The following is a 27,937-nucleotide window of genomic DNA, read 5'->3' as shown; positions in this document are numbered from 1 at the left end:
CCCGTTGATTTGAATGGGATTGATGGACACTCGTAAGCCTTGGGAATCAGACAGCTTTTGTTCTCCCACATTTGGATTTAGACACCTGATTTTAGGAAGTTGTTTTCAGAAACGTGGATGTGAGTATGGATCTTCTTGTTGCTTTTTTCTTTCTGTCTTTGTACAAATCCAGAAACCGAAATGCTGCATGGATTAAAGAAAACAACCAACCAAAAGAAAAGCAACTAGACCCCCAATGGCCCAGACCCTGGGGTGCGCTGTACGTGCAGCATGTAGAGAACCCATCCCAAGTGTCTGTTCCCTGCTGGGAGTCCTGCACACCGGGCAGCAGGTGAGTAGCAGCAGGCAGCTCTGCTCGGGGCAGATACTCTCACCTAAGCCACCTGGGCCTCCTGTCTGAGTCAGCGTCCCCAGCACTATTATCTGAGTTTGGGGGAAAGAAGAAGAGAGTTAATATTGGGGGTGCAGCTGGGGGTGCCACCACACGGATGTGTGCTCCCTTGGGGCTGCTCCGAGAGGCAGCCTCCAGCCAGCCCGCGGCCGGGGGGTCTCCACTGTCTCCTGGGACCCCTGCACTCTGCAGGCCCCACTCGCAGACCCCCTCGGTGCCGAGGCCGGGCTGGGTTTTGGGTGCTTTTTTTTTTTTTTTTCTTTTTTTTGCCTTGTCGACTAACCCCCTCTAGCGCCGAGCCGGCCGCATGCGACCCGTGGGCTGCCGGCAGCGGCGAGGCGAGGGGGCGCCTCCTCTCCTCTTCTCCCCTCACACACACACACACACGCACAGGGCTCCCGCTCCCCTCAGGAGGGCGGCTGAGGAGGGGCCGCCGCCGCTCCAACGGCTCCCCCCAGCGCCGTTTGGCTGCCGGGGGGCCGCGCTGGCCTCCCGGGGACCCGGCAGCCGCCGGGCCGGGCCGGGCCGGGCCGGGCTGCGCCAGGCTGGGCGCAGCGGGGCCGCCCCGCCATCGCTCGGCGGGTGGCGGGGGAGCAGTGGCGCCCCAAAAACCGCGGCGAAGCGCAGCGGGAGAGAGCGGCGGAGCCGCCCCGCTCTCTGATCGCCCCTCCGCCAACGCAGCCGGAGACGGGGGGAGAGAGGCGCAGAGGGAGCCGGGGCACGGCGGCGGAGCGGCCGGGGATGCCGCCGCGCAACTTGCGCTGATGCCCCGGGGAGCGTGAGGAGGCGGCCGGCCCCTCTGCTCTGCTCTCCTCTCCTCTCCTCTCCCCTCCCCGCCCCCGGCGGCGGGGCAGGACCCTCCGCCATGGCAAACTGAAGCCCCTCGGCGCTGCGTCCGGCCGGGGATGCGGGGCCCCGCGCGGCGGGGACGGCGGAGGGGGCAGCCGAGGACGGAGCCGCCGAGGACGGAGCCGCCGAAGGAGCCTCTGCGGGGCTGAGGGCGCCGGGAGAAGCGGTGCGCGACCCCCGCCGCCGCCGCCTCAAAGTTGCCGGGGCTCGCTCTCTCCCTGCCGCCGGGGCTCTCCCGGTTACCGGAGCTCTCCCGGCGCCGCCGCTCCCCTCGGCAGGGCGGCACGGGGGCTGCCGGCACCGCCGCCCGCCGCCGTGCCCCGGGACCTCGCCGGTGGATGCGCCGGAGCCAGGCGGGGCGGCGGGCGGTCGGCCCCCCCCCCTGGCGTCCCCCGCTGGCCTGAAGGAGGACGGGGAGGGAGCCTCGGCGGGCCGAGGACGAGGGGAGCCCGGCGGGGACCAGCCATGGGGTGTCCTGAGGCGAGGGGGCTGCTCTGGAGACTCGGCCTCTTCCTCCCCCTGCTGACTGCGCGCTCCGCCGACGGCGGCCACGGAGCTGCCAACCAAGGTGAGTGGCGCCGGGGGGCCCGCGGACAACTTCCCGACGGGGGCGGCGGGACGGAGGGGTCTTCCCGGAGGGAAGCGGGGGACTCTGCCACTCCGGGGGGCTCCGCCGGACCCGCGGGGGGCTCCGGCCGAGCGGCTCAGCTTGCCCCGGCCGCGAAGTTTCCTCCCGCTGACAGGGAGCGGTAGCGTTTGTAGACGTGAAATGGGGTTTTTTAGGGTCCGCGCGACTCCTGCCGGGAGCGAAGCGCCCTCCGAGCGGGTTTGGGGGAGCTTAACGCCCGTTAAAGGAGGTTGCGGCTCGTCCACTGCTCAGGGATGCGTGGCTGCCCTCAGCACCTCAGCTCTACGGGCTGCCGTCCGACGGCCCGAAAAAATCCCCTGTAAAGTCTTTGGCACAGGTGCATGCTCCTCAGGTACTCCCGAAGACGGTAGTTTAATTGCCCAGGTTGTCACGTTGCTTGTGTTGAAGGAAAACGCCCGTGGCTTAAAAAATGAATCACCCTACTTAGAGAAGTAAAAATAAGGCTGCATAGCACATTCAGACGGTATCAAATTTTGTTAGATAGAACCAGGAAAAAAAAAAGAACACACAATAACTGATCGTGAAACATCCTGTTATACGTTCTGAACATCTGGATAGAGAGAGCAGAGTGTTTCCTTAACTGCTTATTTAATGCACATCTCTGCTTAGTTGTGGAGAATGTAGGATGCATCTCTTCCTAAATTCAGTCTTTCCTTTTTCTTTTTTTTTTCTTTTTTTTTTTTGTACAGTTTAGCTTTCCTGATATAGGGTTTTAGTCTGATGTGAGTGAAAATACGGGAGCTGAAGGGCAGCTCTAAACGTTGCTTCTGGCAAAAATTATTGTACCTGTTACAGTTGAAAGGAGTGCTGAAAATGACTATTGTGGAAAGTAATGAGAAAACAAATTGGTTTTAGTTGTGAAGCACTACCAAATGTGTAGCTCGTATATTTTCACACTTCTGTTTTACGGTCCATTTTCAGTGTCCATTGTATGTACGTGGGTAACAGAAAAAAGAGAGAATAAAATATCAGGAAAGCAGGAAAATGTGATAGTTCGGCTACAAATACCTTGAATCAGAGTCAGACGTGGCAGGGACATTCCAAGTGATATTATTCCTTTGCCTCTTCTATACTGAATGTGATGTATAATTTCAGCTTGCAGTTGGATAACATATAGCCAGATCAGTGCTGTGTTACAGTTTGCCCTTACTCGTGTCTTAGAAGACATCAGATTTTCACAGCAGCACAACACAGTTTTCCTTTTATGTCCCTCTCATTAATGCGTGCTAATGCCTGCTACGTTACTGCAAGGCCTAACAAGACACATAAATGCTGTCCAAAAAAATCTATTCATGTGTGTTATAGAATAACCATGACACATTCTATGCATCAAAGGTAAAGAATTCGTATTAAGTAGCGCAGGTTAGATTAGGACATTTTAAAGTAAGTTTCTAAACTGGTATCTGATATTCCTGGGATTAAATTAGTGATAAATAATGTTTCAAAAACTAGTTAAAAATGGGGAAAAGTTACCAAAAGAGCTTAGCCCAAAGAAAAGGCTTTCAAGGATAAAGTGTGTTTTTTGTTTTTGTTTTTGATGTTGACATAACTTTTCTCAACATATTTGGGTAATGAGGTATTGGCTGCATATAGTGCTGATGAATTTCTTAACTTCTGAGTTAACTTCTCTTTCTGCACTTCGATACAAAACTCCTAATAAAAGGAGGAACTTCTAATATATTTGGTATTGCCAGTGTACCATGGAAATCAAATGATTAATCTAACTCGTCCAAACACATGTGAAATTAAAATTTACTGAATTAATACAGGTGATTCAGAACACCCACACCACCCGAATAATAAAATGCTAGCCAAAAAAGTCTACTTTTAATGATGATTTTCTCTAAAAACAGGAATTGAATAAAAGAAAATGAGTACAATTAAGCAGTTACATATTGTGTAAACACTTAAATGGATAGGTTTAAAGTACTAGTTACTTATGTTTGGAATCCCAGCTACGTTTTTTTTTTTTTAGATCTCGTGTAGTTAGCTGAAAAAAAAATCTCTTATTTTCGTAAGGTGATATTTCAGAGTATACATCTTGGAAGCATGGTTGCAATACTTGTTGTTTTTTCATTAATTATCATAATAATTATAACTTAGCTTTACTGTCTAAAATATTTGGTCTTCTATTTTGTATTTACAAGCATATCAGCATTAATGCAAACTTGCAAAAGAATGTTTTTATTGGGTTGTTTGATTGGGGAAAAATGTGGAAGGGGAATACGTTTATTAATCCAGCTTGGTCACCAGAGCGCCCTTCCTCATCATCCTTAATGGTGAATTTTCTGTTATTAAAGAGGGATTTTCAGAGAATTAATATACTCCAGTCTTATAAATTACTGTTATTATGTTGGGATTTATCTTTTTGTTTGCTTTCCTCAAGCAGAAGGATATTTTTATATAGTTCCAAGACTCTTAGGCTGTCTTTCTTCACACCGTAAATCAATGCATGGTGCCTTACAGTATCTGTAGCAAGGCAGACAGAAACAATACTATTGACAGAGAAGTGAACTTACTCTTTCAACCTAATGGAGTGGTAAGTTCAAAAACAAGTTATGACCGTGCCAAGATCTAGATTTTACAGCTAAGAAAAACCCTGTAGGTAGGCAAGGCCATGAAGCTGCGTAGGACATGTATCGCTGCGGTCTGAAATTGAATTGCTTGAAATATAAGCCTCAGTTAATAGTGTAGGTTGAGTGCTTGCACATTCATCTAAATTTTAGTTAGTTGACCATGACATCTAGTTACAAATAAGTTGCGTTATTGTACAAGATTTCACCCTGTGTTGTAGGTTTGTTTTCTGGTTGCCAAAACACATTGAATTGAGCAACTACTCTCAATCCTAAAGATACAGATAAGAGCATCTACACCGTGAACATTGTATAAAACATGAGTTTTTGAGATAGAGGTAGCATCAGTTAATGGTTTAACAGTATCCAGCACTAAGCATGCATGTATGTTTCCACGTACACATAAACCAGAAAGGATTTTTATACACTGGCTTCTTGCAAACTGTACCTGCTATTATCTGTCACCAGACCATCAATTTCTGAAGTAAACTGTAAGACTTGCAGAGTTCATCATATTTCATGCCTATCAGTGAACTGTAAAAGGAAGTTGTGTGCTTTCTCAGTTACCAGGTGTCACTATATCTTCCTAGGCTTATGTTAGTTTTTTGTTTGTTTGTTTTTATGCTTCCTTCTGAAAGGCATACATATTTATTTTCTTCATCCTACAAAAAAAAAAAAAAGCTATGAAATGATGTCAAGTGCCATTTTGAAAATTCATATAGCCTCTATTTTCACAATGATTATGCTTGATGTAAATTGGGTAGCTCAAAGTACGTAAATAAAACCTTTTGATTCTCATATTAAATCTGAGACAGATTACTAATGACCTTGAGTTCTTCATCAGTTCAAAGATGTTGTCTTGTATTTATTCAGATATTTATTTTTACATAAGAGCAATCTGTCACAGACCAGTGGTCTTTCTTAATACAGCATTCCGAATTTTCCTGTCATAATAAGGAGACCAGGACTGAGTGTAGAGGCTGAACTTCCCTCTAAAGACACGGAATCATAGAATAGAATCATAAAATGTTTTACTCCTAGAGGATCTCTCTTACATTGAGAAATGTAGGTACTAAGAAGAAGGCTGTGCTGACACTTGTATTGTACTCATCCTGTTGGATTCTGCTATTCAGTTGTCCAGCTGGTATTTGTGAACATTTATATCCTTAGATGAAAATGAGAAAATTAAATAAAACCATTGCAGTAAAAATGTTATTCTCTTTTACATCTGTAGAGAAAGTGATGAGCAGAATCATATTCTTGCCTCAAGCTGTTCAGAATTTTTTTTAAAAATATTTCTACCCATTTATCTTACAACCCTATAGACTTCATTGGTAAGGATGACTTTGGAACCTCTACAGATGTAGAGATGCATGAAACAACTTTTTATCCAAGAGCCTAGATTTGAGTGCCATAAATATCTGAGATGAACAGGTTGGATGTTGATGCTTCATGATATAGTCCTGGTTTTGTATTTGGCAATGCTGAGTGCTGTTTGGATATTTTGTTATTTTGTTTTGGACAAATGAGAGTGATTGGTATGGAAATGTTTAAAAAAAAAAAACACAACGTATAGCTTAACCACCTATAAGTTAAGACCTTATGTTCTTCTGTAGTTCTGTTCTTCTGTGGTTCTCATGCAATTTGGGGTGTGAAAACACCTCAGAGGAACTAAAGTATTTTTAGAAGTATAGAACTTGGCCCTGTTGAGAAAGAAGGCAAGTCAAAAATTAAGCTAAATGGTAGAGGAATTATGGAAGTATAAACTGAAGAGAACAGTTGACAACGAGCAGTGTTTTCTCCATCTCTCATGATTTATTCAGAGAGATCATGTTTTCAGTTTCACCTGGTGTCTTGCTTTTGTTGGGAAACAAGGCTGCACAGTTCCTAGACATCACCCAGACCCAAGCACAGGACTGGTGACTGTCCCGTGTGTCTCCTGTTCTGGGTTGCTTTTCAAAGGCTCTGCTGCTGGCTTTTCTCAAACTGGGCTTCAGAATTGGATTAGATATATCTGGGGTTTGATCCGGAACAACCACTCTTATCCTCCTATGAATTACAGTTAGTGTTTCAACATAAACCATTTTTTTTTTTGGCAAATCAAATAGTTAACAAATGAAAGAAGGAAGGAGTGTGCAAGAAATTCAGTCCTATGGAAACTATGGAAAGCTCCTCTGGGTTTCCAGATACATATTTTAGATCTAAATAATTAGATCTAACTCTGTCTGAGGGCCCATTTGGGTATCTGATGTTAGACTTTTCAACTGTGAATTTTAGAGAAGTCAGTTCAGCAGATGGGTTGTTAGTAAGATGTACAGTAAGTAAATATTCAATTTGTTAGCTAAACTTTGTAAAATTAAAAGCCTAACTTGATTAAAATCTTTAACTAATCAAATACGTTTAGAAACTAGTACACGTGCAATATGAGAAGCATTGTATTGTTCTTGTATGCCAATATGGCATTGCTTTGTTAGGATATTTTCTTATTGCAGCTGGATGTGTAAAATGGAACGTCTCCATTGGGATCACTGGGTTACTCTACCTTGACATTGACATAAAGAAGAGGCCAGTCTTTTGTTGGTCGTGCCCATTAACACACTGAACTTTGGGACACAGAGATAGAACGGTAAACAGTATGGGAGTAAAGGAGTAGGGAAGGAAATTGTTTATCCAAAATCTATCCTGACATCAGGAAACAATGTATCTCGCAGAAGTTGTCAAAGAAAGATATCAGTTGTGAACAATGCATCTTCCTTGAATTTTGAACTTGTAAATGATACACCAATCTTTATGGTCGGGTGTTAGAACTGAGAATTTCTACTGAAAAGAAGATTTCTCTTGCATGATAAAAGTATGAAATTGTTTGCAGGATTTCTTTCTCAGTAATGGTCTATAAAAATTCACTTTTTCATAAAGTTAAATAAGTTATTTCCAAGACTTTTCTTGTAGATTGCTTTTTAATTCTCGAATGCCACTTTCTTATAATTTTTGCTTTAGTGAACTTACATTGTGGCAACTTATGTAAAATTCTGGATTTTTCTAGTAATGTTTGTTTCTATTTTTGTAATAGATTTGTATAAGCTTTTAATAACCTAAAGACCTTTTTCTTTTTTTTTTTAACTTTATTTGTAAATACTTCTTTTCATTTCTATACTTATCCTTCAAAGTAATTGTCAGTCCATCTTCTGTTGTAATGGTTCCAGAATATTTCCAGACCATATAAAAGCCTGTAACCTTTAACGCTGAAATTATCCTTAGCTCATTCATTTCTCTTCAAACCCCTCTAGTTAAAGTCTACCACTTATTCTGCCAACCCTTACACTGGTTTGAAGGTTGCATCTTGTAACACCTTCTTTTTTGTGTGTGCATGCATGTATGTGTAGGTAAACTATTGTACTTTCACGTGTCTTAGAATAAGTCAGTTTAAAAAGTAGGCATTAAAGAAAAGTCTCTTCAATTAATCCAGCGTCCATTTTTAATGCAAGTACTAATTTTACTCTGTGTTAGAGAACACAGCTTGAAGGCCACACTTGGCTTTAAATCAAGTGTGTATTTTACATGGATATCGGATGCTTGCTCATCAGACGTTAAAAAAAAAATCCAAGTCAATATGAAAATTTTACTTAATTGTCTCACCCACAACATAACACGTCTGCATTTCCAGCACTTACTGTCTGAGATCTCTGCATTTGGACTAAATTCTATCCTTCTGTAAGAAAATGTAGAAATACTGAATACCTTGATAATGGCCATGATTTACTCATTAGAGATTTATTATTTTTAATCCATGCAGGTGTTTTTATGATGTTTTAGATACTTATATATATATTCAAAAAAAACCACCCAAGCAATGAATGGGTGTTTTTCCTCCCGGTGATACTGTACAAATAATTTCCTTCTCTTTAAACAATTGTTCTACAGTATTTCATAGTATGCCTCAATGTTTAAACTAGCGGATACCATAACTTTGTTTTATGTGTTTTTTAATCTTCTAAACATGTAAAGCCCTAATAATTGTTATGGCATTTAAAGGAATTATTTATTTATATATATATATTGTCTTTAAAATCAGGCTAATTAAAAAAAAAAAAAGCTATAATATCTTGATGTTTATTTTGGTAGTCTATTAGGGTCAGTTCTGTAAAATATAAAAACAGTTATTTTATGAGGAAATTTTATCTAGATTAAAAATATTTCCTTTCTATAGAATAGTCTTATTTTAAAAGTATTTTGTCTATAGATATTAAAAGGTGAAATTCATATTTAACAATTCTGAAGCCTTGATTCAAAATCATAGTAACATTCAATTTTTACAGAATGATAATGATATAACACAATGTAGAATACATTGAACATATACATTGTGCTTGAACATCAAGCACAGGCTTGAAACACGGTGAATCAAAGCAAAGATGCTTTAGATCTGAATGTTTTTCCTGTTCTGTTAAAATCTGTAAAGAATAGTATGCTACAAAATTTATTTTTAAATGATCCCGAAGTCACAAGTTGACTGTAGTGGGCTCACTAACTGCAGTAGTCAAACAACATGCATTAAGGTTTCTCACTAGAAATTTTATCTAATTTCTTCTGACTGTATTTACCAAATTCCTTAATTCCCTAATTCATTTGGTAATAGCTGAACGTTCAGTATCTGAACAAATTTCAATTCAGTTGGTTACTTTAATATCTCTGATTATAAGCAGACGCTTCGTGAACAACAGATATTTGGCCAAGTTCAATAATGGTTTTTTATTTGTACATTTGACAGTTAAGTATTAAAGTAATATCCGTCGGGTTTCCTTTTCTCATATTTCCCTGCTCCTTCCACTTCATGGATGTACTGAATTAAGAAAAGTAAGAAATGAATTAAGAAAGGAAAAAGATCATTAGTTTCTAGCAGATATTTCTGCTTTTCTTTCAGTCAGAAGACCGGGCTCTATGGTGGTCTGGGAAGGATTCTGCTTAAAGTCAGTAAAGAAACAAGAATTTAAACTTGTAATACTCTTTATTTGAATAACAATTCTTGGTCTGTGTTTAGGTAGATTTATTAGAGGCTGATAGAGTTGGTTTTTTCCCCTTCAGAGAAGTGGTTTTATTAATTCTGAGTTGACTGAATTCCAGACAGTCTTTGAAGGTGTCTACTGTTTGCTGACAGGTTCTCCAAGAAGAGTAATACCAGATTAATGAGGACTAGATACACAGCTGCTCCTCATAGGTCAGTGCAGCTCTCTATTGGATAGCGCAGGTAAAGGTTATGTTAAAAGCACTAACATAAGCAAAGCGATCCAGAGTGAACGTTTTAATATAGAGTTGCATTAACTGCATTTGTGATACAGCATTTCCTCATTCCAGCAGGTTTTTGCAATTGTAGAAGTTTTAGCCTAGCATAAAATCAGTGCTGTGTCACTTCTGTAAGAAAGATGGGCAGCAGGCACCATCTGTAACAAACTACTGTGAAGGTACATACAGAGAATGAGGACATAGTTAAAGGTGTATTTACTGGGAGTTCTACCGTCTCAATCCATTTAATGGCTTCTGCACCTAGGACAAAAGGGGAAAGGTCACATATAGCAAACAGTATCATTGATGCATGTAATGAGTGATTTGTCTTGGCTGGGGACCCTTGGTTAGAGTGCACTTGCTGCTGCGATTTGTATTCTCTGGCTGCTGGTTGCTTTTCAGTTTAAAATAAAGGAATAAAAGAGCAAATTAGAAAGCATTCTGTAAAATAATGCACGAGCATTTTAATCTTGGGGTAAGCGATTATCTTTAAAATTTCCCAGACCAGTTTTCCCAGTGCTGGTTTAAAATCAAATTTTGTAGAAAAGTTTCTGCTAAAATTTCAAATTTTATCATCCAAATTTATTTTAGATACATTAGAGAGAAAAAAAAAAAAGAAAAAAAAGAAAAAAAAAGAGACCTAGACATTCCTTAGTCATGCTTTTTAGGCATTCTTTGTGTAGTGTTTTCATTCTCTGTGGCTAGAAATTGATAGCATGGAAAACATTTGGATGAAGAATTCGTATTTCAGAACATAGTTTGAATTCAGCAGTATCTGCTAAACAAAGTGGGACCTTATAAAATTGTATAGTTCTGTCTGACTGCTGAAGATCCTTGAAGGGGAAAGTAAGGGAAATGTAAAACCTTTGTCTCTGTTAGATTGATTTTGTTTGCATTACTGAAATTGTTAAGTGCTTACATGCTAGAATGATACAGTAGGAACAACCACTCGGAGGATTATGTTAGATTTAATCATTGAGTTTAGTGGACCTTATTTCTTGGAAGAACATTTAATTAGGTAAACGTGAATACTGTTAATATTTTAAAATGAAGAAACATGATGCAAATGACACACATGAGCTTCTCTACCAAACTTGTACTCGGCCTGTTTTCAGATGTGATAGAAACCTAAACCCTGTTGCTGCTGAGACAACATTAAGAATGTTTCCTCTGATTTGGGCATATGAGAAAGGCATCATTAAATTAAATATTTCCAGACCAAGAATTTTAGAAAATAAGTAGCTTTATTCCTTAATTCAAGAAGTATACAGAAAAATCTCATGCTAAGTGTAAGGATTTTCCTTTATAAAATAGTATATATTGGAAGTAGTTATTTTCAAAGGAAGAAGGGTGATTGTATATACTGAACAAAGAAGAGAGAGGTATTGTATAAAGACTGCTTCTGAAGAAATCTAGGATTGCAAAATCAAGGAAGTGAGATGGTATTCCATGCCACGTTAATGGTTCCTCTTGCTGAAGCTGAGTGCAATGATGTTATCGTATACTTCATTTTTCTATAGACTATCTAAAGCTAAAGGGTATCTTGTTTTGTGTAGAAAAATGGCTGGAAGGAGTCAACATTTCTTGTTGCTGTTGTTTAATATGTGGCCCTGTGCAAACATTATGCTGCATGCAGAGCTCTTTTTCTAGTATCGAATCTCTTTAAAACTCATGTGTGTGTGCCCCATATTCCTTTCAGTCACTGAACTAAGGAGAAGAGTTAGAGGCTAAAGCTTTTATCTTAGGTGAGCAGTTTGTGACACCCACTTCACATTCCAAGGAATTAGTTTTATACATGCTCTGAAAAGAGCTACTGTTGACTACTCAGAGAGCTATGTGTTTCTGGAGCTCAGATATATCTTCTGTCAAATTGGGTAAAAGGAAGATGAGACACTTTCACTGATCAGCTCTACACCTTGTGTTCTGTGATATACCCACGATCGGACAGAAAAGTGGTGGCAGAGATAGATATAACACCTTGGTTTTCACTGTACTCTTCAGCTAAATTCATTGTATTTTTCCTTCCTGTACATAACTAAGTTCTTTGCTTGGAAAAATTTGTTCCTATTTTACAAATTTGTTTATCAAAACACAATTTGTCAAAATATTGAATGCAGATGAAGTAAATTTGTATTAGAAATTAAAGATCTGAAACTTTTCTTTCATTTTGTGTACCTGGTCTCTTAACAGCCTTCTTGAAGGTAAGGCCCCAGCCCCACAGCAGAGGCCTCATCCAGCTGGCCCGTTTGACTCCCACAGTCTTAGTAACCAGCTCTCTTTGATGTAGACTGTGAGTCATAGCGACTACTTCAGTTCTGGCTTTTCCTAACTTTAAAGTGTGGAACTTGCTAATCCCATCAGTGTAAAAATGTAGTTAATATGAAATTTCCTTTCTGATTGCAATTTTTACATTTTGAAAAGTTCTTTATTCTTTCGCTCTTCACAGATCATTCATGTAGAATGTTGGTTTATTTAGACTGACAGTGTAATCATCTACTAAATGATCTGAATTACTTAAGGGAAGAGAGATGCCATCTTCCATGGCATAGGCATTAGAGGGTAACGAAGACATGCACCTTGCCAGTAGATGGTGTTAAACAGCAAAGGGATTTTGAAGAAAAATAGGTTCGTTTACAGGTTACACAACAGAGTTGTCTTCATTAGTTTGCCTAAGAGCTCTAATGGTTATTACCTCCCATCCTGTAGCTGTTTGTATCTTCACTTGTTCTTCTCCTTCTCTTTTTACCTTTCTTAACCGTACTCTTCTTCTGGATGGCTTCTATTCATCAGTGCCTGCAGTTTCCTTTTATTTCATTCTTCCATTCCTCGTCTTGTTGCCTTTGACTTGGGATGTTTGTCTCCCATATTCCTCTACTCTCTCTGATGTCTGTCAGGATGAAAGTACAGCTGAAAGCTTTATGTACTTGTTGATGTGGCAACCAGGAGATAAAATGAGAGGACTGTCCTGCACACCCTCTGTATCTTAGGTTGGAATAAGTGTGAAGTAACTAGGTTGGAATAAGCTTCCTTCTTTGCTCTGTGGTTAACAGTATCAGCCCAGTCAAATTGGTATGTGGAGTCTGTTAAGGATGAAATGCACTAATGCGCTATAGGCTTTGGCAGAACCAAAATTTCGACTTACTGTAATGAATGAGTTCAGCTTGGGTAAATGTGAACTTACAGCAAAGGACATCAGTGAATTGCTATCAGGATGCTCCAAATGACAGATATGCTAGTGTTCATTAATTAAAGATTCAAAAAACATTTTCCCTTGTCTTTCTCCTGGAAATGTTTGAGCAGTTTTATTAGAAATGTTTTTGCAGAAGACCATTTCAGACATAGAATTCAACATAAAATATTTCAGAGTGAATATTTTAATTTTCAAAATGTTTAAAAGGAAAACTGTGCTGTAAGATGAGAGACTTAGGTAACCTGAACCGTAGCAATAGTTAGAATGGAGGTCACACTTGTAGCTAATTTCTCATTTTTTCCCCTTCTCGTGGCATACCTGTTTTTGCCACGGTACATCAAAAGTTACAATAATGTTTAGCCTATTCATTTCACTTACGATCATTTTCCTTACTAATTTAGTAACAAGTAGATTTCATTTTAAGTAATGTCCTGAAGCCCTAGCGTTAGCAGGTTTCCATCATATTAGAGAAAATCAGCAAATTATTTTTAATAGCTATAGTCTGATAGAGGTATCTTATACTTGAAAGATGTGCCTTAAGAAATAAAAGCTGATTGAAATGGTGCCACAGATGGATATTTTGAAAACAGAAAAGAAAATCAATAATAGATTAGGCTTGATTAGATGTTGACATTTAGAACTGCACATAGAGAATGTTAAAATTTACTGACAACAGACAGTCTTGTTCCTGATTTGCATTTCTACCTACATTCTTGTTTCAGATGTATCATGATATATACGTTGTAAAGGTTAATGAAGAGATGATGATAAAATTACCATATAGCTCATCTGATTGTTCAGGTTCTAGCCTGGAGGGCTGAATGTTTTCTAATCTAGTTTGTCTTGTGTGAAACCTAATTCTATTTATTTATTTATTGTTATATGAAATTCTGAATTGCTTGAATGTTTAGGTTAGTCTAAAATAATTTATGAAGTGATTTTCCTTTCTACCTTGCTCCATATGCTTGTTTGGAGGAACAAATTTCTTTTGTATCTCTACTTGAAGAGTATTTTGTTTTAAAACCCATTTTTACAGTTTGAGAAGATCACTTCTATGTCAGCAGAGTACGTCCTCAGAAAATCTGCAGATGATGCAAAACTGGGAGGAGAAGCTGTTAGGCCAGGGGGTCATGCTGCTATCCAGAGGGACCTTCACAGGCTGGAGAGATGGACTGCCAGGAACCTCATGAAGTTTAGCAGGGAGAAGTGCAAAGTCCTGCACCTGGGGAATACAGTCCCAGCCACCCAGCTGGAAAGCAGCTCTGCAGAAAAGGAGCTGGAAGTCCTGGTGTACATCACACTGAATACAAGCCAGCAATGTGCCTTTGCCAAAAGCAGCTGACGGTGTCCTGGGCTTCATTAGGCAAAGTACTGCCAGCAGGTGGCAGGAAGTGATGCTTCCCATCTCCTCAGCTCTGGTACGGCCACAACTGGAGCATTGAGTCCACTTTTGGGTCTACCAGAGTAAGGGAAACATGGAGCTACTGGAAGGAGCCCAGCAAAGGGCCACAAAGATGGTGAAGGGACTGGAGCACCTCTCCTATGAGGAGAGGCCAGGAGAGCTGGGACTGCTCAACCGGGAGAAGAGGAGGCTCAGTGGGGGTCTTGTCAATGTGCATAAAAACCTGAAGGGAGGGTGCAAAGAGGACAGAGCCTGGCTCTTTTCAGCGGCGCCCAGTGCATTGGTGAAAATAAAGCTGTGAATAATCAGTCTTCTCCCAGATATTTCTGGACTACAGTACATTTTGTAGGATCAGTTCAGGAGGAGTCAGTTTGGACCTAATTGTGCTAGGCACTATTAAAGCATATAGATTCAAAAGAAGCAAGCTTGTGTGTCAATGAAAGGCACTGTGTATTTCTTAAAGGGAGGTATAGGAAAGGACAGCTGGACCATTTGGGTATCAGAGCAGAAAACCAAGACCAAAACTAGGGAGATGATAATCACATAATGAATTTATGTTCTATATATTCATCTTGTTGCTGTAAGGCAATATCCCCAGAAAAAAAGAGCAAAAGCTTCTAGGTCAACTGTGACTGAAGAAGGTATCAGAAGGCACACAATAAGGAATAGTAATTTTATAATGTCCAGTGTACTGTAATGATTCCAGTTCAAAGTTGGTGACAAAAATTAAATACACGTACAAGTAGACTTTGATAAATTTTAACTTCCAAATATTGTGAGACAAAGGCAGAACTGTAGCCCAAAATAGATTTCTTTTTATATATTTTGTTTTGCAAAATGTGGTAATGTTTTCAGACTTTTCCGTCTAGCTATAGATAAAACAAAGAAACAAGCAAAACAGTTTTCTCAGGTAATAGCCCACTACAGATGCTGGGCTTTGACAAAATCAAAAAGTGTTGACATCCCATGGCTTGGGTTTTGATTGTAGTAATACAGATTCTGGTCCTTTTCTTCGGTTTCTGTCCTTAGCTGTTGGTATTATTTCTGTGTTATTTGGATAAAAGAGGAATGTGTTGTTCTATCTAATTATCTGTTTCATAAACCTTGGGGACTAATAAAAAGTTCTTTTGGGAACCTTGTTGAGATGTGGGGCCCAAACATCTTCTTTACTTTCATGTATAGCTTGGAACAGGAATTGTCAATGTATTGCATGGGCAAACAATTTACATTGATGCATCAGCTTCTGGTGAATTTAATAACCATGTACATCAGTGTTGGTAGGATCAGACTATTTCATTTATGTAAGGGACTCACCCTATGAAGCTCCCATTGGATAACCTGAAATTCCAGAAGTAGGAATGAAAGAAAAAATCCCCAAGAAGCAAAATATTTTGACAGCAGAAAAAAAAAAAAAAAAAAAAAAAAAGAAAAAGAAACAACAAAGCATACTCTGTCCGTTTGCAAATGAAAATGACTGAATGCAGTTCCAGATGACTCACTTCAACCAATGTAAGGGTACACGGTAGTTCAAAGGTGCAATGTTTGGTTTGTGTGAAAGGGGTAAAGGAAAATGGTGGAACTGGATTTGCTGCATCACATAGCTCAGATCTAAGTACCAGACATTTACCAGACAGTGCTGGTGTTATGGGAGGGAATGGTACCAATATCAAAGTGTATCAAAGCAATATCAAAGGCTAGAAATGGAAGAGAAAGATGGAGGAGCAGAATTGTCTGTACTGGGTTATTGCATTTAAGCGGGAGCATGTTAGTTTTTGTTTTTTTTTTTTTCTTCCCCTTTCCATTTTAGGAATTCCATTTTGCCTTTGAAATGTTAAAAATTGGTTGAAATTAATACTGAAGTTGGGTGAAGTGTTCTGATATGTTGTATAATGAAAAACCTCTTTGTGGGTGACAAGTTTGTGTGTCTTGCTCATCTTCTTAGAGTAAGACCAATTGCTACCACCTGAGCAGAAGAGAATTTCCTACCTTTCCAGGTCAGATGAGACTGCCAAAACAGTTTGTAGTCGGAGACTTTTTACTTCACTGTAGCATGTAATATACTTTAAAGGACTTAAAAAAAAAAAAAAAAAAGTCCAGCTATTGGCGGGCTCTTCATAATCACTGTTAGTTAAAGGTCTTTTTAGTTAAGGGATGTAAGATGTATTTTTTTTGATGTATTTCAAAAAGGAAAAAAGTTGGTCAGTTATTATTCAAGCTGTGCAAGGAGAGATTGAAGAACTATTCTTTTTTTTTTTTCTTTCGCTAATGTATTTTAACTTTTATTTGTGATCATGAATACTGGACTCTCTGACCTAAGAGATTACTTCTTTTCTGATATCCAGCGCTCTCATGTCCAAATGAGATGTGATTACACCAAATTCAGTGAATACATTGTCCAAATGACCTGATTCTTTGAGCTGCTAGGTACTAGCCCAGGTTGACCTCACGATTTGCTTTCAATGCTTGGGTTTCAGGGCCAATACCATATGGAACATGTTTAAAGGTTTCTGATCTGGTTAAAACTAAAGGAAAACTCTGGAAAAGGTTTAAGGTACGATCTTGATATGGAATGCTTTATGAATATAGTAAAACTTGTTGATGAGTGTCACGGAGGTAGTGTTCCCTGAGCAGAGGTAAACATATTTATGCAGCTGTAAGGAATATAGGGGTGATTTTCATTGCAGTAAAGTGATATAACATATTACTAAAGCTCCTAAAGTAACAGTGGGCTGTCCTTTTTCAACTAATGAGATGGAAGAGTGCATTTTTGATAAGAGAGAGGAAAAGAAAATAGGAAGGAGGAAGAGATTAAAAATCAATTTTTTCTGATTCTCTCTAACATGAATATTTCAACTTACAAAAATTTGCGTTTAGTTTGGAACAAAAAAAAATCATAACTTTAATAATATGTCATCTGCGGGTGTAAGTATACAGGTTTGTAGAATCAAGCAAGTTCAAGCTCTTTAAAAGTATGTTCTAAGGAGGAGGAAAAAAAAAAAAAAAAAAAGCTTTTATTCCAGTGTAGGGTGGGGAAGAAATGTCATGAACTTGAGTCCATTGATTCCATTTTTATTGCTCAAAACTGCTACAGTTCATAAAATTCAGTTTTACACGCTATTAGTCCATAATGTGGGTTATGTCCTTTGGAGACTTATGTTAAAGATAAATGCAGTAGTTCAGGAAGATCTATATTGTAGTTCTGTGAAGAGGGTTCAAGAATTATTTAAGTGCTTGTTACTGTGTTCCAAAAGGAAATGGGGCGAGAGGGGAGAGGTTGTCATCAGCCTTGAAAGTAGGAAAGGAAATCAGCAATGGAAGAGTCAGTTTATCATTCAGCAACTGGCTTCATTTCCTTGGAGGTGGGGGAAAAAAATTGCTGTAACGTTAGTGGCATTGAAAGTTTATTTTTTTTTAATTGTTCTTGACAGAGAAAATAGTATTTGCATTAGTGATATGTGCTAAGACTGCTTACACTCAGCATGGAGTGGCTCTGTTGACTGTAACTGGAACACAGGGTTGGAAAGGAGGTCTGTTACCACAATCAAATGCCTCATATCATTCTATAGAAAGAATTAATTAGTTTTCATCTTAAATCTAGTTTGTTGATCTTCCCTGATTGCCCCCATTGGAGTGTTGTTCAGTACTTCACTACGGTGATATTGGTGTGTATTTATAAGCCACATTTGCTAGTAGTCAGTGCTTACTCATTTATTCCTGTGCTAGCACTGTTAACAGTTACTGTTGCTTTTGCTTGTTCTTCTTCCTTTTTAAACTCATTCTTTCCTGAACAAAGGTGCCCAGAACTCTGTGTGGCTTTGTGGACATGATTTTACTAGTACTTTGTGCAATAGTAGTATTTCTATACCTGGCACTTTCTGTGATAGAATTTGTCTCCTTTTTTTCTGCATTATTTGATTGGGCCTTGCTTGTCTTGTTGCCAGCTAATATGTTTGCCACCAAGCTCCTGATTCATTAAAAAAAAATTGTAATATTTTTAGCTCACTTTGGATTGTCTTACTATTTGTGTTTAATGTCCTCCCTTTTTTATTATGTCAGATACAAGGAATAATTCCTTCTGTCCCCATAGGTCCCCACATAGTGTTCCAGCCTTCAGCTGCATTGACTCAACTCTCTCTCAACTTTCCCATGAAAAAGTTTCATTAGAACAAACCTACTTTGGCCAAGGACATTACTTAAATGTTAAATAAGATCGGTCTCATGACTAATCTTTGAGGAATTGCACAGTTAAATACTATCTGTCTCAGATCATGCCTTTTATGTACCTCCTCACCTCTTTTGCTCTCTGTTTAAAGCAGCTAAAAACGCTTTTACAGCTTGTTTCGGTTTCCTAACTCAGATTTATTTCTGACATTTATGCAACAAAATGTACATAATAAGCTAGAACATTCACTACTAAAATGGTATTGCCACACAAATAGTAATTTAATAATATCTTAGCTATAAAAACACAAATCATATTTCATAATTTTTGTAGTTTCAAAACACTTTTTGGTTTGCATAATTCTGAAAAAAGCCTGAAAAAATTACTGCATTCTCAAAGTCAAATTGAATGAAATTACACTCAAATTCAGCTGTAATTTTACCTTAATGCATTATAATTCAGATGTCAGCTTTTTCTTCCATAATTTGATTCCTCTTGGCTATTAGGATCGCTCAGTACTTACTCTGTTTTATTGCTCTTAGATGAAATAAATTAAGCTGTATAGCAATATAAAAGATAATATTCATTGTTATAAATTTGGCATTTACATGAACGAAACATCATAAACTCCCCCTTCATCTGTTTTAAATTAAGTATGAGATTTAAATCACTTATTCTGATTGAGAGCAGGCACAGGAAATGAAGGGACTGTAGACAATCAAAAAAGTAAACTGAGATTCTGATCAAGGCATTCATTATTGTTGGTGGGAAACAACGTTAAGCAATAATTGATTGCATTCATGTAGACAGTAGAGAAACCTGCCATGAGATAGTATTATATTTATAGTCTGAGACTGATTTTGAACATGTGGAAAACTGAGAGCAATGAGTACAGTGGTTTTTGAACTTCTCAGATAATGTGGTAGCTAGCTCTTGTAAGAAAAGACCTTAGGTAGGTATGTGTTTATGAAATATATGTAAATCTATATATAGATTTATATAATCTATAATATAAACTATATATAAATCTGCACTCAATTTCAGATATAATATCCCTTTATCTTTTTTTTTAACTTGTGTTCCAAGTATATACCTAATTTTCATCCTAATGTATTTCATTTGAACACTGATTCTCTCCATCTCATTCCTTATTTAATGCTGTTTATAATCTCACCCTTTTTTATAGGTAGAGAAAAAAATACATGTAGGTAAGTAACAAAATATTTTTGGCCTGAAACTGTTCTTAGATTCAACTGCCTTCAATTATCCTGTGTTAACTCTACTGATGATACTATGTTTATTCCAGAATTACTCTATCATTACTGAACGTGAAACCTTGTTTCTTGTAGACAGGCTTTTATCATGCAGTCTGAAATGAAAAGGGAAAGACAGCTTCAGTTGTCTTAGTTTTAATATGTCCTGTGAATTGCCATATTTTGAAAGACCGATTTAAATTTTAGACAAATCCGTTATGGATGATATATTTAGGATTTTAAATACAGTTCTGATGACAAGTTGCCTTAATGAAAGCAAATATGTGCAAAACCTGTTAGCTGCCTCCCCTTTCCAACTTTCACATCACTCCTGATGTGCAAAGAATAATAAATATGTTTCTTTTTAACAGAGCCAATGTTTATTATCTTCCTGCACAGCCCAGCTATCCATTAACACTTTTCAATGCATTGGAGACTGTGTAACACTCTCCAATCCACATTTTCCTACAACCCCAGTTCTGTTGTGTATTATTATTTTGCTATTCAACATAATTCATTTTCATTTTTCCTTCCCATCAAGCCTTCCTATAGAAATGTTTGTCTTTAGGCTAGCCATTTCTCCCTCAGATTCCTGTATATATCTTTGGGCACTCTTAAGTCCATTGTATGTCCTTTTAGCCCCATCAATTCACATTATGCTCCTGCAAAGTTCATTGTCTGACTGCTGTCGTCCACCCACTCAATCCAATCTCATTCTCTGTGGGTGTCATCAGTCTGTTGTTCCTTAACCACCTTCATCAAACTTCTGTTCCCCCAATATTCATCTTTCATGGGGACTTCTCTTAACTGTCAAATCCACTCACTGTGCCTTTGGGTAAAAATGTCTGTCCTTCACAAACTGACCTTCAGTTGTCAGGGTTTGTTGCTCTGGGCGGCCCTTGGCCTTTCCATTAACAACTGATTTTCTGTCTTTCCCTTGTACTTGTTCCTCCTTGCTAGTTTGGTGTTTGTGTCTTTTGCAGATAACACCATACTCCATTTCTCCAGCTTTACTTCCAAACCCATTGTAGTCACAATTAGACTCTGACAGACCGTGCAGGTAGAGATGCTACGCTTTAAAATCAGGGACCTTATGTTGGAAAAGCAGAGCCATTGAATCATCTGCTCTGTAAGACTTCCATGACACCTAAAAAGGTGTGGTAAATCCAGGGGTAGGTGGCAGGGTCACACTAGCTGATTCATTTCCCATCTCTCTCTTCTTTTTTCTTTTTTTTTTTTTTCTTTTTTTTTTTTTTTTGTGACTTTTAAGCAAGCATGTAGCCATGCTGTAGTGTGTTTCTTTTCTAGAAAACTAGAATAGTAATACATGCAGTTTTGGAAGGCTTCATTCATAGTACTTAACATGCTATGTTGATGATCTTCCTTGTAAGTCACTCTGCAGTACAGTTTTCTCCATGCTTTAATTATGTCTGGTAAAATCTTCAGTCAAAGACGAAAACAAAACATTTCTGTGGAACTGCATATGTTAGGACCTTAAACGAGGGGCCAGTGTAAGTTAAAGTGCATTCTTCATATGCCTTTCAAAGTATTTACATACAAAGAACTTTATTGGGAAAAAGTGCAGGGGCAGTAGTAGTTTTTCAGGCTTGGTCTTTGTTATGTTGGTAAAAAGTATATCATGCTAGTTCATAGATAAATATACTGGATTCATAGATATACTGGATGGCCCTCCAAGATAAGGTTGAGGTAATGTAGTCCTCAGTTAGGAGCAAAGAAGAATTTTGAAATTATTCCCTATTTTTCCATTAAGAGTAACACATCTCCACAGTCATGGTGCTGTTTATACCCTTCTCTCATTTTCTGGGCTCAAACATTTCAGACAGAATGGCAAAAGAGAAGAAAAAAAGTTTCCAAGAGAAATGACATAAAGCAGATTTTAATTCAAACATTAAGTTTGTGATAATCATTCAAATATAAGGGTTCCCATATTGTGAAGTTACGGTCTGGATGTAGTATTATGTAGTCTATATTTTGCATTGCCTTCAAAGTCCCTTGGCAGCACTCCAGCAATCTGCAATGACAAGCCTTGGAAGCAGTGCTTTGAACTAAGCCGGTTGAAGAGCACTACCGCATTTCCGGCAGCAGTGATGCAGCGCTGTACCTGCCAAATTGTTGTGCCCCAGATGTGTTCATTTCAGGTCAGTGGAAGTCTCACAAATTCCTTCCATGTTCATGTGTGTTACACATGGCTACCCCTTGGTACAAAACAGACTATTTTCAGTCGTAGCAGAAGTGACTGTTTTTACATTGCACTGTTTTAGCAGTCAGTTTGTTTGCTTTTATTATTTTTATAAAACTATTATACTGTTAGGTTACAACATTTTTTTTCTGATGCTTAATTTTAAAGAGCCACGGACTAGGAAAAGATGTATTGAAAGATGTTCCCTGCATCATATTCAAATCATCTCTTGCACTGTAGAAAATTCAAAGGAATTCCTGAAGTAAGATAGAAAAGCAGAGTCTTTTTACTTTCTATTCTTGATGTGATATCAGAAAAGAGTTTACTTTCTCCAATTTGGTTAACATGTAGTCACAAAAGGAAAAAAAAAAAAAAAAAGAAAAAAAAAGAAAAAGGATTGTAACTATATACTGATGAATATGAGACTACTTATTCAACAGGACAGGCATACCAGCTTACTACATGAACAATGGCATTCTCAGATCTATTTTATGCTCTTCAGTTATCTTTGGAATCTTAATCTGCATGTATGTGCTGTATATCACTCGAAGCTTGAAGTCTGTATGTAGTAGAGATGAGCACTTCCATGCCATCCAATCTTTTAAAGCAATTTGATTTTTGGTTAGATAGTCAAAATTTATTTACTGTCAAGTAAATGACAGGATGCTGTATATTTATTTGTTGATAATGTTGCAAGTATTGCAAACCTGATTATTTTGTAAAAACAATTGAGCCTTCATGCTGATGTTCCACCGTAAGTAAGAGACCAAGAATTTCAAAGCTACCAATTATTAGCATGTACTTTAGTTTGACAGCCTGACCTAGCACCTGGAAAATGTTCATGCTGTGAAAGCTTGGTGCTTGACACCATAAATTATAAATGAAGAGCTGGTAGAAAAAGTGACAGACTGACTCAGAGAAAGAGAGAATTACAAAGCTGAAAAACATTAAACTGACTGGCTGTGCAGATATTTAACCAAAGGAGATAGAAAGCATTTTATCATCATGAATATAAACCTGGGATATCTCTGGGAGTATTTGTCATGAGCGGAACAACTCTTCTTTCTAATAAGTTTTATTTACTTTGGTATATTTTGAAGGTCTGCATTAAAGTAATAATATTTAATAGTCAACTGTTAACCTCATGATTTCCAAGTTGCATTTGAGTTCCTTTCTAGAAATTTTTTTTTTTCACAGTTCTAGACTTCTAGACTCTTTTTCTGTATGTCGTGTACAACCCAGCCTTAAGGCCAACTATAGTAAACCTTTTACTTCCAAAGTGGGTAACTTACTAAGCAAATGAGATGCCACTTCAGAATTTAAAGGAGGCAAATTGATCATTTTACTTGAGAGCACTGACACCTTTGAAAGTCTTGACTGCTTCTGCTCTCATATATGCCCACAGCTTGTGGCTCTACTGATAACTTGCCTTAACCGCTGACAGCTAAAACCATTACTAAACACATCACCTTTAACAAGCTGAAAAAATACAAATGTGGGCTTGATAGCCCTCCCCAATCCTTTGTATTTCTCTCATTTTCTCAGGTCAGTAGGGAGGTCAGGGAGCATGTCCTTGTACTTGAGTATGAATACTAACTTCATCAGGCTTATAGCATTGCCATAGATCTGCAGTGGATTATGTTAACATCCTGTCACTTCTGGAGGCTCATTTATATGATTTGTGAATAAAATCTGGGTGGTAGTTCAAACTGTATCAATGCAACATATGGGGATTAAACTCCATATGGGTGGATATGCTTTTTCACCCTCTGTGCCACTTCATGGAGACATTGTTAGCTTTCAAGTGCAGGCCAGTCAAGTACTGAAACAAATGGCTGGAGACGGATCTGCCATTTACGAGCTGTATGAGCTCTTTGCTTTCTGTATCATAGCTTTTCTGTCTGCAAAATAGGCATGACTCCTATCTCATTCTGTGACATAAAAATACTGACTGAATGTAGGTAAACTCTCATTTAACAGCCTAGACTTAAGAAGTTAAGCTGAACTACAGAAGTAGTAGAAGACAGAGGGTGGTAAAGAGCCTTCAGCTTCAGGGGGCAGGTCTGTGCCACCACTCATCCTCCTGAGGCCAATTCTACATCTTGTGGCCACAGAAATGCCCGCCTGCTTGTCTCACGGCTCTTCTTCCCACATCTGATTTTCATGTAGGTCACAGCTTCAGACTCCTGGTTCCTGGTTTTAGCTGTGTCTGAAGCAGCATGCTCTGCAGCTGCGGCAATATGCACCCTCAAGCACCCTGCCAGAAAGCCTGGAGCGGGCCCTTATCTCAGTTCCTGCATTAGAGATGCTCCCAACAGTTCTTCATGGAGCTGTGCTGCGAGTCAAGCATGAGCTCTCTTGAGTTGCTTCAGCCTTTGTACCTCTCCTAACATCTTCCTGTTTTATTCCTCAGAGGGACCAAACAGCTTATTTTTTATCATGGTTATTAAGTAACTACTTGAGTAAGCAGTGGCCATCTATCTTCCCATTCCCCGTCTGTCACTATGAGCTGTTCTCTTCCAAACTTCTTCCTTTAAAAGGAAAAGGTCTGTACTGGTTTTGGTTCTCACTCCACTTGAAAAGAAACAGGTCAGCTGGTTGAAGGTATCTCTGTGTCAATCCCTCTGGTTTTGCGTGGGACAAAGGGAACAAACCCTTGCTATACAATTTTATGCTTTACTAATAGAGGGGCTAGGTCTTTGGATCAGTGCAGTGGGAGAAAGAACGGGTGAATAATATAATAACAATATCATAATAATTCTAATATTGTTTCTAATAAGGTGGGTTTGATTATCCCCATCAACTCCCATGGGAAGTTTCTGTACCACTTGAACAGAGGAAATCCCAAGAAATGTAGAGTATAAGAACAATAGCTACAGAAGCATTAACTTCATAACTAGTCTGACTGACAGTTCCGTATACATTTTGCTATATTTTTCTGAAACCTTTTGTGTATTCTTTTCACTTATGGATTGTTGTCATGTAGCCTTTTTGTTTGTTTTATCACCACTTGAAAAAAAGTTAGTATAGGAAAAGTCATAAAAGCAAATGCATGGGAGAATGCAGAACAAAAAAGGCTAACAGTAAAGTGGAGAATATTAAATTTAGCATCATGACTCCACAAACCAAGTCACAGTCTAGTAGGATTGGCTTCAACACGCAAGTCATTTGTACTTTACCAGTGCAACGAAAGAGAAATCCATTTGTCTGAATTTCACTTGTTTCTAATTTCCCTAATGAAGATACAGTCACGTTAATAAACATAGCTGACAAAACTGTCAGGTGTTCATGTTCATTTAGGAAAATCTGCCCAGTAATCTACTGTTGACATGAACATGATGGTGAATTGAATATCAATTAGCTTTTTCAAGTCAGAATGAAAATTATTATGTAGGGCAGCTAGGCTCTTATCATAATTTTGTGACTCCTGTTTTTATTAGGGTTAGCTCCTGACTTCTTTGTATCTCACACATGAAATGAAAAGCTTAGGAAAATAATACAGGTGTATGACATAACACCATGTCCGGTGTTATTTTCTGGACCTGTGACCCGCATTAATTTATCTCACATCATTTTGCCGTGAATCCCTCCTAAAAAGAAATGCCTTAGAAATGAAAGCTGAGTCAATGCTTAAGATCACGCTGTTTCCCTGGTATCTGAAAAGTCTTTCTTCCCATCTTACACCTTGTGCAGACTCCAGTAAAGTACAACAGTCTGCTTCTACCAGAAAAGACTTACTCTTCAATTCTGTGTTCGCTGCCTGTCCTGCGGGGCTGACAGTGCAGCACTCAGCCCCTACTGATGCGTTACAAATATAGGAATTAGTCCCTTCTGGCTGGTCTGTGGACTTGAGAACCTCCTCCTGTCTTATTCCCCTGTTCAGCAGTGCAGTGTTCAACTAAATCACTTTGAAATCACTTTGACGCTGTGCTCCTGGGAAAAATCTGTATTATAGGCTAGGAGGGAGAGGATATTACCTATTCTATCTCTATTTCACAGTTACCTGAGGAAAAGTTGGGGGTTCATCTGTTTCTGAAGTAAACTAATTTTTTTCTAAATGTGAATATGCTTTCTCTTTACCTCAGTAATTTTATTTTTTCTTGTGCTTGTGGATAGGACTCATGTCGGAGAAGCAAGAATGTATGTTAGACCTCAAAACAGATGCTTACAGTTGTCTTAGGGCAAAACAGCTTGTGAAGCAGTAAAATAGCGTAGTTAAGATTTAACTGTGTATAATATGGGTTTGTAACTATTATCCCCCAAAAAAATTCAGTGTAGAAATTGTCATGTGTTTGAGTACAATAGCTACATTTTCTATACGCTTTGGTGACACTGAATGTGTCAGGATGATGCCCATGGCTCCAAACTGTGTTCATGAAATGAAATGTGGCACCCATGTTACTGGGGAAGCCTGTATCTTCTACTGAATGATGTTATGTGCCCATGACTGATAAATTGTTTAATTGCTCCTATGTCTTTGATATGTTTGTCTGTATTGTTAACAGGGATTCAAGTTGTGTGATATTGAAAAAGGAAGTCAATGTAGAATATCCATTTAAACACTTCTGTCCCTCATAAGTTGCTTTAGAGGGACTTTCACCATAGGAGCAGTCCTATAAACACATGCAGAAAAACCACTGAAGCATGGACTGTTGCGGCAGTGTGGAGGTGACACAATCTCTAGTTAAGTTCCACAGCAAGGAGCTCCTGCTGTAGGCCATCACGCAGATGGGGCTCTTCTGAGTGCTGCTACAAAACAGGACTAAAGGTCATTTTTCTTGCCTTCATTCTCCTGATTATTCCTTTTTTTTTTTTTTTTTTTTTTTTTTTTAATGCCAGAGAAATAAATCTCACAAGATGCTTTGTATAGGAAACTGCTACAAAGCTTTCATACCTTTCTTTGCCTCAAATAATTTTAAAGGCTAATAGTTGGTCAAGTAGTCTCTATTTTAGCTGTACTGAGACTACTTCAGGTATGAACTCTGCCTGTTATATGATGTCTGAGCAGAAACAACCTTCATTTAAACAAAAATGGTTAGGCATAATTGACTAATATTTAGAATTAATCATTTGTTTCCATTTTTTTTATTATTTTTTTTAATTAAGCATTTGCGCACTATTCTACATGACTTTAATGTTATTAAAAACAGACTACAAAAGTGATGGAAATAAATAACGTAAAAGTTTACCATTATTTGGTTTGGGTGTAAGTATTTTCATATCTTTAAGATAAGCCCATCTATCTTTGTTCTTTATCTTACAATATCTTAAGCACCAACTTTATAAAACTTATTTAAATTTGTCCAGCATTTCGAATATTTACTGATCCCAAAATTTAAAAAAATGTAATTATCAATCATATCTTGTCATACCTCTACTTAAAATGATATAGGTATGTTCAATGGGCCACATACCGGTTATAAATTACAAATGATAATAATTGTTCATCAGAGCATTTTGATAAGCATTTGAAGTACATTGACGAATTGTTTGTTACAATGAAGTGGCATTAGGAAGGAAGTAAAATTCTATTGTTAAAATAAGAAATGTTTGTGTTTGGATATTTTAGACCCTAAATTTAGCTTAAAGTCTGGCATCCTGTAGCCACAGACTTGTTAGTTTTTAAAAATATACTGTCCTGCTTTTAGAAAGGCAGGTGTTAAAATACTAAAAATAAGCCACAGTAAATGTGGCCTATTTTTGTAGACAAATGTAGACAAAAAGCTGACTGTATGTTCTAATTTTTGTCTTTTTATTCAAATAACGTAAGGACTGCTGTCTATTGTTCCCCGAAGATGAAAGCCAAGGGCTTTCTCCAAACAGTAGACTTTTCTGAGTACCCATCAGAATTTACAGTGATAATTTCAACAGTCATTTCTAGATAAAGAAAATATAGATGTGAAGTGGACCTTTGCAGTCTTAGTAGACGCTGGTAAAAGATAAATATGTAAATTCCTTGGTGCTATATAAATAACAAATGAGTTAGGC

General features: G+C 38.5%; 1 protein-coding gene across 2 annotated transcripts in view; it reads left to right on the top strand.

Annotated features, from left to right (window-relative positions):
• The first annotated feature begins 1,573 nt into the window (after positions 1-1,573).
• Positions 1,574-27,937, top strand: part of EPHA6 (EPH receptor A6) — a 529,970-nt gene continuing 503,606 nt past the window's right edge. For both annotated transcript variants that reach the window (XM_035540604.2, XM_035540605.2), the window contains exon 1: positions 1,574-1,808. In XM_035540604.2, the coding sequence (XP_035396497.1) occupies positions 1,706-1,808 (103 nt within the window). In that variant the 5' untranslated portion in view covers positions 1,574-1,705. The remainder of the gene's footprint in view (positions 1,809-27,937) is intronic.

This window comes from Cygnus atratus, chromosome 1 (assembly GCF_013377495.2).
Source record: "Cygnus atratus isolate AKBS03 ecotype Queensland, Australia chromosome 1, CAtr_DNAZoo_HiC_assembly, whole genome shotgun sequence".
NCBI lineage: Eukaryota > Metazoa > Chordata > Aves > Anseriformes > Anatidae > Cygnus > Cygnus atratus.
The sequence above is the reverse complement of the archived record's forward strand: the minus strand, read 5'-3'. Positions and strand labels throughout refer to the sequence as shown.